Here is a 15,334-nt window from a genome sequence, read left to right as displayed (position 1 = left end):
CCCCTCGTAACTACAAGGAAAAGACACCCAACTCAATCACGGAGGCGTAAACTAGACCTTACCATAAGCATCATCAAGGATCAGCCGCAACAGGTCGTCATGAAACTCAGGAGGGTACAAAATAGTTTCCCCATCCTCTGATGACCCGAATCTGGTTTCTTTGGAGACTCAAGCTAAGGTGAAATTATGGGAAGCCTTGGCCATTGAAGAAAAGTTTTTCAAGGAGAAGTCTAGGGTGAAACATATTCAGCTGGGGGATGGTAATAATAGTTTCTTTCATAAATCCATGCTTTGTAGGCAGAATAGGAGGCATATTCTCGAGATTACAGGGGAAGGAGGTGACATTGTTAAGGATCCTAGCCGAATTAAAGATGAAGCTGTCTCTTTTTACAAGAAGTTGTTTGGATTGGGGGGGGTTTTTTTTTTTTTTTTTGGGGGGTTTTTTTTTTTTTTTTTGGGGGGTTTTTTGGTGGGGGGGTTTTGTGGGGGGGGGGGGGGGTTTTTTTTTTTTTTTTTGGGGGGGGGGGGGGGTTTTGGTTTTTTTTTTTTTTTTTTTTTTGGGGGGGGGGGGGGTTTTTTTTTGGGGGGTTTTTTTTTTAATGCTACTTTTATTAGTCTTATTCCTAAGACGGGGGATGTCTCTTCCTTTGCTGGTTATAGGCCTATTGCCCTTTGCAATCTTTTTTATAAGATCATTACAAAAATCTTATCTAATAGATTACAAGGTCTGGTTGGGCAGGTGGTGAGTGATTCCCAATTTGCATTTATCAAAGGAAGGTCTATTGTGGACAACATCCTTGTCTGTCATGATGTGGTCCGAGGGATTGCGCAGAAAGGTACTAGCCCTACAGTAGTTTTGAAGATTGACCTTCATAAAGCTTATGACTCCCTTAGTAGGAAATTCTTGTTTGAGATGATGGAAAGAATGGGTTTCCCTCAGAAGTTCATTGGTTGGGTGAAGGCTGTTGACACTCCCTGTTTTTCAATTCTATTATATGGGAGTCCGGCTGGTTATTTCAAAGGGGGAAGGGCAATTCGGCAAGGGGACCCTATTTCTCCCTATTTGTTCACTATTGCTATGGAGGGGTTTTCAGCCTTGATGAGGAAGTTGGAGGTTGAGAGTAGGACCAGTCTTCTCCCCAGATGTAAGAGCTCCCACCTCTCTCACCTTATCTTTGCAGATGATTTGATGATCTTTGTGAAGGCTACTATGGATTCTATTTCGGCCTGCCTGGGGGCCTTGGATGAGTTTCATACCTACTTTGAGTTGAAGCTCAACAGGGCTAAGTCCTCTATTATTTTAGGGGGCCTTACCCATACGGCCAGACTGCAACTTTTGGAATTAACGAATTTTGTGGATACCAAGTTACCTATTCGGTACCTAGGTGTTCCACTCATCTCTCGGAAGCTGGCTTTTGTAGATTGCTCCTCCATTTTGGATCGGGTGCGGAGTAGGCTTAATGGTTGGAAAGCTCATCTTTTATCTTTTCCAGGGCGATTACAACTCTTGAGCTTTGTTCTTCAAGGCTGCTACATTTATTGGTCAGGAATTTTTGGCCTGCTTGGTGCTCTCAAGAGAAAGCTGGAATCCATCTTCTCCAATTTCCTTTGGTCTGGCCCGTCTCTTGATCATAAGGTACATTATATTTCTTGGGATAGGATTTGCAAACCTAAGACTGAAGGGGGCCTTGGTATTAGGAGAATTTCAGATATGAATACGGTGGGTATTCTTAAGCAAATTTGGTGGATTGCCTCTAAAAAGGACAGTCTTTGGGTTAGGTGGGTTGATGCCCGCTATCTAAAAAATGACTCTATTTGGACTGTTAAGATTCCCCAAAACTGCTCTTGGGTTTGGCGGAAAGTTCTCAAGTTTAGAGTTTTGGTTGAGCCTCACATCCATCATATTATTGGGAATGGCCAATCTACTAGACTTTGGTTGGATAATTGGCATCCCAAAGGGGTTATGATTAAAAGGTTTGGGGATCGAGTTCGGTATGATGCTAGTTCTACCCGGCTTGCCTTGGTATCGGACTTTATTAGAGGTTGTATGTGGCATTTGCCTCCCCCAGGGCTCTTTTGATTTGATTACAATTTCTAGGGATCTCCCTAGTATCCCCATTGTGAATGAGGAGGAGGATCTTATTGTTTGGAAGGAAAATCCTAATGGCCTCTTTACTACTAAGTGGGCTTGGGATTTTGTGAGAAGCAGTGCTACTAAGGTGGTTTGGCATAGCCTTGTTTGGTTTCCTAGTTTTCTACCTAGGCATTCTTGTACTACCTGGAGATGTCTTATGGGTGGGCTCCCAACTGAGGACCAACTTATTAGAAGGAATATTGGAGTTGGGCAGAATTGCGTCTTCTGTTGGGGGGGGGGGTTTGGAAAGCCATGCCCATCTATTTTTTGGCTGTCCCTTTTCTAAGACCATTTGGGATAGGGTTAGTTCTAAGTGCTCTCAAAGTGGTAAAGGACCTGCTGGCCTTTTTGATGTGGTAAATTGGCTCTCTCATGTGGTTTGTGCTAATAACAAGTTAGATGTTATCCCCAAGTTGGCTTTCTGTGCGACGGTTTATTATGTTTGGTGGGAGAGAAATCAATGCCTCTTTAGTAATCAATCAAGGTCTTATGATAAAATCCTTCAAGATATCAACTTTGATGTGGTCACTAAAGCCTCTCATTGTCCATTTTTGGTTGACCACACCCCCAGAAATCAGTTCTTGGTTGATATGTGGGGGATCCAGGTGCGGTGGGCTGTCTCGGACCCCAAAGCTTGTTCTTGGCTGAAACCCCCCACTCACTTGGTCACGCTCCATAGTGATGGGTCCTTGAGAGGAGATAGAGCTGCTTATGGTGGTCTTATCCGTAATACCACAAGAGATCCGATCCTGGCTTATGTTGGTAAAGGTGTGGAGGCTTCGGTTCTTAGCATGCAGTTGTTAGCCATTCACAGGGGGGTGGCACTGTGTTTAGAAAGGAATCTTCGACATGTTTCCTTTTTTTTTTTTTTTTTTTTTTTTTTGATAAGTAAGAAATATATTACGAAGGAAAAGAAAAAAAATACAAAAAAGGCATCCTTTAAGAACCCAAAAGAGGGGAAAAGGACCCTAGACAAGAGAGGGCATGCCCTATCCAAACATCAAGGAGGAAGATACCCCTCCAAGGCTACATCCTATAATAGGTTACAAACTCTTTATCTTGCTTTATGAGAATCGCTAGCTCCAGAGGGAAGGACTCAGGCTCCCAAAGAATTCCAGAAGGGTCTGTAGGGATGGAGGCCATGAAATCTGCAGGCTGATTCTGTTCTCTCCACACATGAATGAATTCTTTAGACCTAAGCAGCCTTGCCTTTATTTGGATCTTACTTTTCAAAGTTAGGATTTGCCAAGGCCCAGTAATCACTCCATTCAAAATATCGACGGCCAACTTCGAATCCGACCTAATAAAGACATCATAAAAGCCCTTATCAACGCATAGGGAAATTCCTCTGTAAATAGCCATGAGCTCCATGGACAGCAACGAAAGATCTTCCCCTATGCCAGCAAAGGCAGCTAAGGGATCCCCACTATCATCACGAATGAGACCCCCAAAGCCTGCCTTGTCATCTGAAAGAGACCCATCACAATGGAGAGCAACCATGTTCGGATTTGGAGCAAACCAAGAGCATGCCATTGGAATTCTTGCAGTCCAACGAACTTGAAGATCCCATTTGGCAGCAATATGATGGTTGGCAGTAGTAGGGTCTCCCACCAAGTCAATGGAAGATAATCTGCCAATAACATCCCCCTTTATAGCCCCTACAATCTGGTCCTTAGATCTGATTTTGTTTCTAAAAATTCTATAATTTCTCTCCGACCAAATATGCTTGATTGTGGCACAGAAAGCAAGCTTTATGACCAGCCCCAATTTCCCTGCTCTACCTGCAACATATCTAACCGAAATGGCTGCATCAATGGCATTGCTAGGAGTGGCCCCATCATGGAAACAAAGGTCATAAATATGTTTCCAAATATCAGTAGTAAAAGGGCACCCGAAGAAGAGATGATTCCTGCTTTCAGTTCCAGCCCAACAAAACACGCAATGATGAGGAGTCAGAATGTGTCTATGAATGAGTTTGTCCCTAGTGGGGAGGGCATCCGAAAGGCATCTCCAGGCTATAAAGGAATGGGACTTTATACTTCCTTCAAACCCACCCGATCTTGTTTAAACTGAAAATGAACATATGTCGAAATAGGTATCGATTCGAAGGTCACGACCCCGAACATTGCATCCACACGTCTAATAAGAGATAAGGTCACCATTTAGAGAATCCCAAACCCAAAAAAGTACAAAAATGCCCCCAACTTACCCCAAACGACCCACCCGGTCTGGTTTAAACTGAAAATGAACATATGCCAAAATAGGTATCGATTCGAAGGTCACGACCCGCAACATCGCATCCACAAGTCTAATAAGAGATAAGGAAACTTTTTAGAGAATCCCAAACCAAAAAAAGTACAGAAATACCCCCAAATAACCCCAAACGATCCACCCGATCTGCTTTAAATTGAAAATGAACATTTGCCAAAATAGGTATCGATTCGAAGGTCACGACACCCAACATCGCATCCACACGTTTAATAACAGATAAGGACACATTTTAGAAAATACCAAACCCAAATAAGTACAGAAATGCCCCGAAATAACCCCGAACGACCCACCCAGTCTGGTTTAAACCGAAAATGAACACTTGTCAAAACAGGCATCGATTTGTGGGTCACGACCCTCAACATCGCATCCACACATCTAATAAAGGACACTTTTTAGAAAATCCTAACCCCAAAAAACTACAGTGATGCCCCGAAATAACCCCAAATGACCCACTCGGTCTGGTTTAAACCGAAAATGAACTTATGTCGAAATAGGTATCGATTCGAAGGTCGCAACCCTCAACATCGCATCCACATTTCTAATAAGAGATAAGGACACTTTTTATAGAATCCCAAAACCAAAAAAGTACAGAAATGGCCCCAAAAAACCCCAAATGACCCACCCAGTCTGCTTTAAACCGAAAATGAACATATGTCGAAATAGGTATCGATATGAATGTCACGACCCTCAACATCGCATCCTCCAACAAGAGATAAAGACACTTTTTAGAAAATCTCAAGCCCAAAAATGTACAAAAATGCCCCAACTAACCCCAAACAACCCACCCGATCTTGTTTAAACTGAAAATAAACATATGTCGAAATATGTATTGATTCGTAGGTCGCAACCCAATAAGGATAAGGACAGTTTTTAGAAAATACCAAACTCAAAAAAGTACAGAAATACCCCAAAATAACCCCAAACGACCCACCAGGTCTGGTTTAAACAAAAAATGAACATATATCGAAATAGGTATCGATTTGTAGGTCACAACCCCAAACGACCTACTCAATCTGGTTTAAATCGAAAATGAACTTATGTCAAAATAGGTATCGATTCGAAGGTCACGACCCTCAACATCGCATCCACACGTATAATAAGAGATAAGGACACTTTTGAAAAAATCCCAAGCCCTAAAAAGTACAGAAATGCACCCAAATAACCACAAACGACCCACTCGGTCTGGTTTAAACCGAAAATGAACTTATGTCAAAATAGGTATCGATTCGAAGGTCGCGACCCTCAACATCGCATCCACATTTCTAATAAGAGATAAGGAAACTTTTTAGAGAATCCCAAACCCAAAAAAGTACAGAAATGGCCCGAAAAAACCCCAAACGACCCAATTGATCTGCTTTAAATAGAAAATGTACATATGTCAAAATAGGTATCGATTCAAATGTCACGACCCTCAACATCGCATCTACATGTCTAATAAGAGATAAAGACAATTTTTAGAGAATCCCAAACCTAAAAAAGTACAAAAATGCCCCCAATTTACCCCATACGACCCACCCGGTCTGGTTTAAATCGAAAATGAACATATGCCGAAATAGGTATCGATTCGAAGGTCAAGACCCATAACATCACATCCACAAGTCTAATAAGAGATAAGGACACTTTTTAGAGAATCCCAAACCCAAAAAAGTACAGAAATTCTCCCAAATAACCCCAAACGACCCACCCGATTTACTTTAAACCGAAAATAAACATATGCCGAAATAGGTATTTATTCGAAGGTCACGACCCACAACATCACATCCACACATTTAATAAGAGATAAGGACACATTTTAGAAAATACCAAACCCAAAAAAGTACAGAAATGCCCACAAGTAACCCCAAACGACCCACCCAGTCTGGTTTAAATCGAAAATGAACATATGTCGAAACAGGTATCGATTTGAAGGTCACGACCCTCAACATCGCATCCACACGTCTAATAAGAGATAAGGACACTTTTTAGAAAATCCCAACCCCAAAAAAGTACAGAGATTCCCCCAAATAACCCCAAACGACCCACTCGGTCTGGTTTAAACCGAAAATGAACTTATGTGGAAATAGGTATCGATTCGAAGGTCGTGACCCTCAACATCGCATCCACATTTCTAATAAGAGATAAGGACACTTTTTAGAGAATCCCAAACCCAAAAAAGTACAGAAATGCCCCGAAAAAACCCCAAACGACCCAATTGATCTGCTTTAAACAGAAAATGTACATATGTCGAAATAGGTATCAATTTGAATGTCACGACCCTCAACATCGCATCTACATGTCTAATAAGAGATAAAGACAATTTTTAGAGAATCCCAAACCCAAAAAAGTACAAAAATGCCCCCAATTTACCCCATACGACCCACCCAATTCTGGTTTAAATCGAAAATGAACATATGCCGAAATAGGTATCGATTCGAAGGTCAAGACCCATAACATCACATCCACAAGTCTAATAAGAGATAAGGACACTTTTTAGAGAATCCCAAACCCAAAAAGTACAGAAATTCCCCAAATAACCCCAAACGACCCACCGATTTACTTTAAACCGAAAAATAAACATATGCCGAAATAGGTATTTATTCAAGGTCACGACCCACAACATCACATCCACACATTTAATAAGAGATAAGGACACATTTTAGAAAATACCAAACCCAAAAAAGTACAGAAATGCCCACAAATAACCCCAAACAACCCACCCAGTCTGGTTTAAACCGAAAATGAACATATGTCGAAACAGGTATCGATTTGAAGGTCACGACCCTCAACATCGCATCCACACGTCTAATAAGAGATAAGGACACTTTTTAGAAAATCCCCACCCCAAAAAAGTGCAGAGATTCCCCAAATAACCCCAAACGACCCACTCGGTCTGGTTTAAACCGAAAATGAACTTATGTGGAAATAGGTATCGATTCGAAGGTCGTGACCCTCAACATCGCATCCACATTTCTAATAAGAGATAAGGAAACTTTTTAGAGAATCCCAAACCCAAAAAAGTACAGAAATGGCCCGAAAAAACCCCAAACGACCCAATTGATCTGCTTTAAATAGAAAATGTACATATGTCAAAATAGGTATCGATTCAAATGTCACGACCCTCAACATCGCATCTACATGTCTAATAAGAGATAAAGACAATTTTTAGAGAATCCCAAACCCAAAAAAGTACAAAAATGCCCCCAATTTACCCCATATGACCCACCCGATCTGGTTTAAATCGAAAATGAACATATGCCGAAATAGGTATCGATTCGAAGGTCTAGACCCATAACATCACATCCACAAGTCTAATAAGAGATAAGGACACTTTTTAGAGAATCCCAAACCCAAAAAAGTACAGAAATTGTCCCAAATAACCCCAAACGACCCACCCGATTTACTTTAAACCGAAAATAAACATATGCCGAAATAGGTATTTATTCGAAGGTCACGACCCACAACATCACATCCACACATTTAATAAGAGATAAGGACACATTTTAGAAAATACCAAACCCAAAAAAGTACAGAAATGCCCACAAGTAACCCCATACGACCCACCCAGTCTGGTTTAAACGGAAAATGAACATATGTCGAAATAGGTATCGATTTGAAGGTCACGACCCTCAACATCGCATCCACACGTCTAATAAGAGATAAGGACACTTTTTAGAAAATCCCCACCCCAAAAAAGTGCGGAGATTCCCCCAAATAACCCCAAACGACCCACTCGGTCTGGTTTAAACCGAAAATGAACTTATGTGGAAATAGGTATCGATTCGAAGGTCGTGACCCTCAACATCGCATCCACATTTCTAATAAGAGATAAGGAAACTTTTTAGAGAATCCCAAACCCAAAAATACAGAAATGGCCCAAAAACCCCAAACGACCCAATTGATCTCGCTTTAAATAGAAAATGTACATATGTCAAAATAGGTATCGATTCAAATGTCACGACCCTCAACATCGCATCTACATGTCTAATAAGAGATAAAGACAATTTTTAGAGAATCCCAAACCTAAAAAAGTACAAAAATGCCCCCAATTTACCCCATACGACCCACCCGGTCTGGTTTAAATCGAAAATGAACATATGCCGAAATAGGTATCGATTCGAAGGTCAAGACCCATAACATCACATCCACAAGTCTAATAAGAGATAAGGACACTTTTTAGAGAATCCCAAACCCAAAAAAGTACAGAAATTCTCCCAAATAACCCCAAACGACCCACCCGATTTACTTTAAACCGAAAATAAACATATGCCGAAATAGGTATTTATTCGAAGGTCACGACCCACAACATCACATCCACACATTTAATAAGAGATAAGGACACATTTTAGAAAATACCAAACCCAAAAAAGTACAGAAATGCCCACAAGTAACCCCATACGACCCACCCAGTCTGGTTTAAACGGAAAATGAACATATGTCGAAACAGGTATCGATTTGAAGGTCACGACCCTCAACATCGCATCCACACGTCTAATAAGAGATAAGGACACTTTTTAGAAAATCCCCACCCCAAAAAAGTGCAGAGATTCCCCCAAATAACCCCAAACGACCCACTCGGTCTGGTTTAAACCGAAAATGAACTTATGTGGAAATAGGTATCGATTCGAAGGTCGTGACCCTCAACATCGCATCCACATTTCTAATAAGAGATAAGGAAACTTTTTAGAGAATCCCAAACCCAAAAAAGTACAGAAATGGCCCGAAAAAACCCCAAACGACCCAATTGATCTGCTTTAAATAGAAAATGTACATATGTCAAAATAGGTATCGATTCAAATGTCACGACCCTCAACATCGCATCTACATGTCTAATAAGAGATAAAGACAATTTTTAGAGAATCCCAAACCTAAAAAAGTACAAAAATGCCCCCCAATTTACCCCATACGACCCACCCGGTCTGGTTTAAATCGAAAATGAACATATGCCGAAATAGGTATCGATTCGAAGGTCAAGACCCATAACATCACATCCACAAGTCTAATAAGAGATAAGGACACTTTTTAGAGAATCCCAAACCCAAAAAAGTACAGAAATTGTCCCAAATAACCCCAAACGACCCACCCGATTTACTTTAAACCGAAAATAAACATATGCCGAAATAGGTATTTATTCGAAGGTCACGACCCAACAACATCACATCCACACATTTAATAAGAGATAAGGACACATTTTAGAAAATACCAAACCCAAAAAAGTACAGAAATGCCCACAAGTAACCCCAACGACCCACCCATCGATTTAAACGAAAATGAACATATGTCGAAACAGTATCGATTTGAAGGTCACGACCCTCAACATCGCATCCACATGTCTAATAAGAGATAAGGACACTTTTTAGAAAATCCCCACCCCAAAAAAGTGCAGAGATTCCCCCAAATAACCCCAAACGACCCACTCGGTCTGGTTTAAACCGAAAATGAACTTATGTGGAAATAGGTATCGATTCGAAGGTCGTGACCCTCAACATCGCATCCACATTTCTAATAAGAGATAAGGACACTTTTTAGAGAATCCCAAACCCAAAAAAGTACTGAAATGCCCCCAAAAAACCCCAAACGACCCACCCGGTCTACTTAAAACCGAAAATGAACATATGTCGAAATAGGTATCGATTCGAAGGTCAGGACCCTCAACATCATATCCACACGTCCAATAAGAGATAAAGACACTTTTTAGAAAATCCCAACCCCAAAAATTTACAGAAATGCGCCAACTAACCCCAAACAACCCACCCAATATTGTTTAAACTGAAAATGAACATATGTCGAAATAGGTATTGATTCGAAGGTCACGACCCACAACGTCGCGTCCACACGTATAAAAAAAGATAAGGACACTTTTTAAAAAATCCCAAGCCCAGAAAAGTACAGAAATGCCCCCAAATAACCCCAAACAACCCACTCGGTCTGGTTTAAACCGAAAATGAACTTATGTCGAAATAGGTATCGATTCAATGGTCACGACCCACCCGGTCTGGTTTAAACAGAAAATGAACTTATGTCGAAATAGGTATCGATTCGAAGGTCATGACCCTTAACATCGCATCCAAATTTCTAATAAGAGATAAGGACACTTTTTACAGAATCCCAAACACAAAAAAGTATAGAAATGCCCCTAAAAAACCCCAAACGACCCACACGATCTGCTTTAAACAGAAAATGAACATATGTCGAAATAGGTATCGATTCGACGGTCACGACCCTCAACATCGCATCTACATGTCTAATAAGAGATAAAGACACTTTTTAGAGAATCCCAAGCCCAAAAAAGTACAGAAATGCCTCCAACTAACCCCAAACAACCCACCCGATCTTGTTTAAACTAAAAATGAATATATGTAGAAATAGGTATCGATTCGAAGGTCACGACCTTGAACATTGCATCCACACGTCTAATAAGAGATAAGGACACTATTTAGAGAATCTAAACCCCAAAAAAATACAGAGATGCCCCCAAATAATCCCAAACGACCCACTCGGTCTGGTTTAAACCAAAACTGAACTTATGTGGGTTCGGCATATGTTCATTTTCGGTTTGAACTAGACCGGGTGGGTTGTTTGGGGTTATTTATGGGCATTTCCGTACTTTTTTGGGTTTTGGATTTTCTAAAAAGTGTCCTTATCTCCTATTAGGCGTGTGGGTGCGATGTTGTGGGTCGTGACCTTCGAATCTATACCTATTTCAACGTATGTTCATTTTCGATTTGAGCCAGACTGGGTGGGGCGTTTTGGGTTTTTTGGGTAGGGCATTTCTGTACTTTTTTGGGATTGGTATTTTCTAAAAAGTCTTTCTAACACTTATTGGACATGTGGATGCGATGTTGAAGGTCGTGAACTTCGAATCGATACCTATTTCAGCATAAGTTCATTTTCGGTAAAAACCAGACCGGGTGGGTTGTTTGGGTTATTTGGGGGCATTTCTGTTCTTTTTTGGGTTTGATATTTTCTAAAAAGTGTCCTTATCTCTTATTAGACGTGTGGATGCAATGTTGAGGGTCGAGACCTTTGTATCGATACCTATTTCGACATATGTTCATTTTCAGTTTAAACCAGACCGAGTGGGTCACTTGGGGTTATTTGGGGGCATTTCTGTACTATTTTTCGCTTGGGATTTATTAAAAAGTTTCCTTATCTCTTATTAGAAGTGTGGATGCGATGTTGAGGGTCATGACCTTCGAATCGATACCTATTTTGACATACATTCATTTTCAGTTTAAACCCGACCGGGTGGATCGTTTGGGATTATTTGGGGGCATTTCGGTATTTTTTTGGGTTTGAGATTCTCTAAAAAGTGTCCTTATCTCTTATTAGACGTGTGGATGCGATGTTGAGGGTCTTGAACTTCGAATCGATACCTATTTCGGCATATGTTCATATTCGATTTAAACTAGACTGGGTGGGTCATTTAGGGTTATTTGGGGGCATTTCTGTACTTTTTTGCGTTTATTATTTTAAAAAAAGTGTCCTTATCTCTATATAGACATGTGGATGCAATGTTGAGGGTCGTGACTTTCGAATCGATACCTATTTCGACATATTTCATTTTCGATTTATACCAGACAGGGTGGGTTGTTTGTGTCCTCATCTCTTAGTAGACATGCGGATGCGATATTGAGGGTCGTGACCTTCGAATCGATACCTATTTCAATATATGTTCATTTTTGGTTTGAGCCCGATCGGGTGGGTCGTTTGGGGTTATTTGGGGGCATTTTTGTACAATTTTTGGTTTGGGATTCTCTAAAAAGTGTCCTTATCTCTTATTAGACATGTGGATGTGATGTTGGGGGTCGTGACCCTCGAATCAATACCTATTTTGGCATATGTTCATTTTCGATTTAAACCAGACTAAGTGGGTCGTTTTGGGTTATTAGAGGCATTTCTGTACTTTGTGGGTTTGGTATTTTCTAAAAAGTGTTCTTATCTCTTGTTAGACATGTGGATGTGATGTTGAGGGTTGTGACCTTCGAATCGATACCTATTTCGACATATGTTCATTCTCGATTTAAACTAGACCGGGTGGGTCATTTGGGGTTATTTGGGGGCAATTCTGAACTATTTAGGGTTTGGGATTTTCCAAAAAGTGTCCTTATCTCTTATTAGATGTGTGGATGCGATGTTGAGGGTAGTGACCTTCGAATCGATACCTATTTCTACATTTGTTAATTTTCAGTTTAAACCAGACCGGGTGGGTCGTTTGGGGTTATTCGGGGGCATTTCTATACTTTTGTGGGTTTGGTATTTTCTAAAAAGTATCCTTACCTCCTATTAAATGGGTGGATGCGATGTTGACAGTCGTGACCTTTGAATCGATACCTATTTCGACATATGTTCATTTTCTGTTTGGGCTAGACCGGGTGGGTCGTTTGGGATTATTTGGGTGCATTTCCCAACTTTTTTGGGTTTGGGATTCTCTTATTAGACATGTGGATGCGATGTTGAGGGTCGTGACCTTCGAATAGATACATATTTTGGGATATGTTCATTTTCGGTTTGAACTAGACCGGGCGGGTTGTTTGGGGTAATTTGGGGGCATTTCTGTACTTTTTTGGGTTTGATATTTTCTAAAAAGTGTCCTTATCTCTTATGAGATGTGTGGATGCAACGTTGAGGGTCGAGACCTTTGTATCGATACCTATTTTGACATATGTTCATTTTCGGTTTAAACCAGACCGAGCGGGTCGTTTGGGGTTATTTGGGGGCATTTTTGTACTTTTGTTCGCTTGGAATTTATTAAAAAGTTTCCTTATCTCTTATTAGACGTGTGGATGCAATGTTGAGGGTCATGACCTTCGAATCGATACCGATTTCGACATATGTTCATTTTCGGTTTAAACCCGACCTGGTGGGTCGTTTGGGGTTATTTGGGGGCATTTCTGTATATTTTTGGGTTTGGGATTCTATAAAAAGTGTCCTTATCTCTTATTAGACGTGTGAATGTGATGTTGGGGGTCGTGAACCACGAATCAATACCTATTTCTTCGTATGTTCAATTTTTGTTTAAACCAGACTAAGTGGGTCGTTTGGGGTTATTGGGGGCATTTCTGTACTTTTTTGGATTTGGTATTTTCTAGAAAGTGTCCTTATCTCTTATTAGACGTGTGGAAGCGATGTTGAGGGTCGTGACCTTCGAATTGATACCTATTTCGACATATGTTCATTTTTGGTTTAAACCAGACCGGGTGGGTTGTTTTGGTAATTTGGGGGCATTTCTGTATTTTTCTGGGTTTGGGATTTTCTAAAATGTGTGCTTATCTCTTATTAGACGTGTGGATGTGATGTTGAGGGCCGTGACCTTCGAATAGATACCTATTTCGGTATATGTTCATTTTCGGTTTGAACCAGACCGGGTGGATCGTTTGGGGGTATTTGGGGGCATTTCTGTACTTTTTTGTGTTTGGGATTCTCTAAAAAGTGTCCTTATATCCTATTAGATTTGTGGGTGCGATGTTGTGGGTCCGTGACCTTCAAATCAATACCTATTTTGACATATTTTCATTTTCGGTTTATACCAGACCGGGTGGGTCGTTTGGGGTTATATGGGGGCATTTCTGTGCTTTTTTGAGTATGGTATTTTCTAAAAAGTCTCCTTATCTCTTAGTAGATGTGCGGATGAGATGTTAAGGGTCGTGACCTTCGAATCGATACCTATTTCAACGTATGTTCATTTTCGGTTTGAGCCAGACCGGGTGGGTTATTTTGGGTTTTTTGGGTGGGGGCATTTCAGTACTTTTTTGGGATTGGTATTTTCTAAAAAGTGTTTTTATCACTTATTGAACGTGTGGATGCGATGTTGAAGGTCGTGAACTTCGAATCGATACCTATTTCAACATAAGTTCATTTTCGGTTAAAACCAGACCGGGTGGGTTGTTTGGGGTTCATTGGGGGCATTTCTATTCTTTTTTGGGTTTGATATTTTCTAAAAAGTGTCCTTATCTCTTATTTGACGTGTGAAAGCAATTTTGTGGGTTGAGACCTTCGTATCGATACCTGTTTCGACATATGTTCATTTTCAGTTTAAAACAGACCGAGTGGGTCGTTGGGGTTATTTTTTTTTTTTTGATAAGTAATTTGTGAATGTATAGAAGAAGAAAAGAAAGATACAAGAGAAGGGAAGCTACTGACACCCCTTAGACAGACCTAAGGAGGAGAAAGAGGCCCCACACCTCCGAGGACAAACCCCTCGGATATTCAAGGAGAACCACCCAAACCCAATTATGGAGGCCTAAACTGGGCCTTACCAACAGAATCATCATGAATCAGCCGCATTAGGTCCTCATGAAACTCTTGAGGATACATAATAGTTTCCCCATCCCCACTATTTATGGAAGCAATAAAGTCCGCCGGTTGGTTCAGTTCTCTCCAAACATGCCTCACTTCATAGCGAGCCAACTGGTCCAACCTAGAGATGATCTGGTACTTCAAAGCATAAACATTCCAGGGGCAGCCAATCACATTTGTAACAATCTCCACGGCCAACCTCGAGTCAGATCTGATAGAAATATAATGGAGGTTCCTCTCTATGCACAAAACCACTCCTCTGTGGATAGCTATCAATTCCATGCTAAGAACCGAAGCTTCCGACCCTTTACCAACATAGGCCAGAATCGGATCTCCTAAGGAATCACGAATGAGACCCCCATAAGCAGCTCTATCTCCTTTCAAGGACCCATCACAATGGAGAGAAATCAATTGAGCAGGGGGCTTTGGCCAAAAACAGATTTTGGGAGCCGAATTGGCCCACTGCACTTGGACCCCCCACTTGTCAACCAAAAATTGATTCCTAGGAGTATGGGCTGCCAATAACGGACATTGAGAACCTTTAGTGGAAACATCAAATTTGATGTCTTGAAGGATCTTATCATAAGACCTTGAGTGATTACTAAAGAGCCGTTGATTCCTCTCCCACCAAACATGATAAATCGTGGCACAAAA

General features: G+C 40.9%; 1 protein-coding gene across 1 annotated transcript; it reads right to left on the bottom strand.

The window, feature by feature from the left end:
* Positions 1-3,160: 3,160 nt before the first annotated feature.
* Positions 3,161-3,634, bottom strand: LOC122647296. The gene has a single exon (XM_043840716.1). It carries the CDS (start codon positions 3,632-3,634, stop codon positions 3,161-3,163), a length of 474 nt encoding a protein of 157 aa, XP_043696651.1.
* Positions 3,635-15,334: the final 11,700 nt, after the last annotated feature.

This window comes from Telopea speciosissima, unplaced genomic scaffold (assembly GCF_018873765.1).
Source record: "Telopea speciosissima isolate NSW1024214 ecotype Mountain lineage unplaced genomic scaffold, Tspe_v1 Tspe_v1.0019, whole genome shotgun sequence".
Classification (NCBI taxonomy): Eukaryota; Viridiplantae; Streptophyta; class Magnoliopsida; order Proteales; family Proteaceae; genus Telopea; species Telopea speciosissima.
Note: the sequence above shows the minus strand (reverse complement) of the source record. Positions and strands in the feature narration are given on the sequence as shown.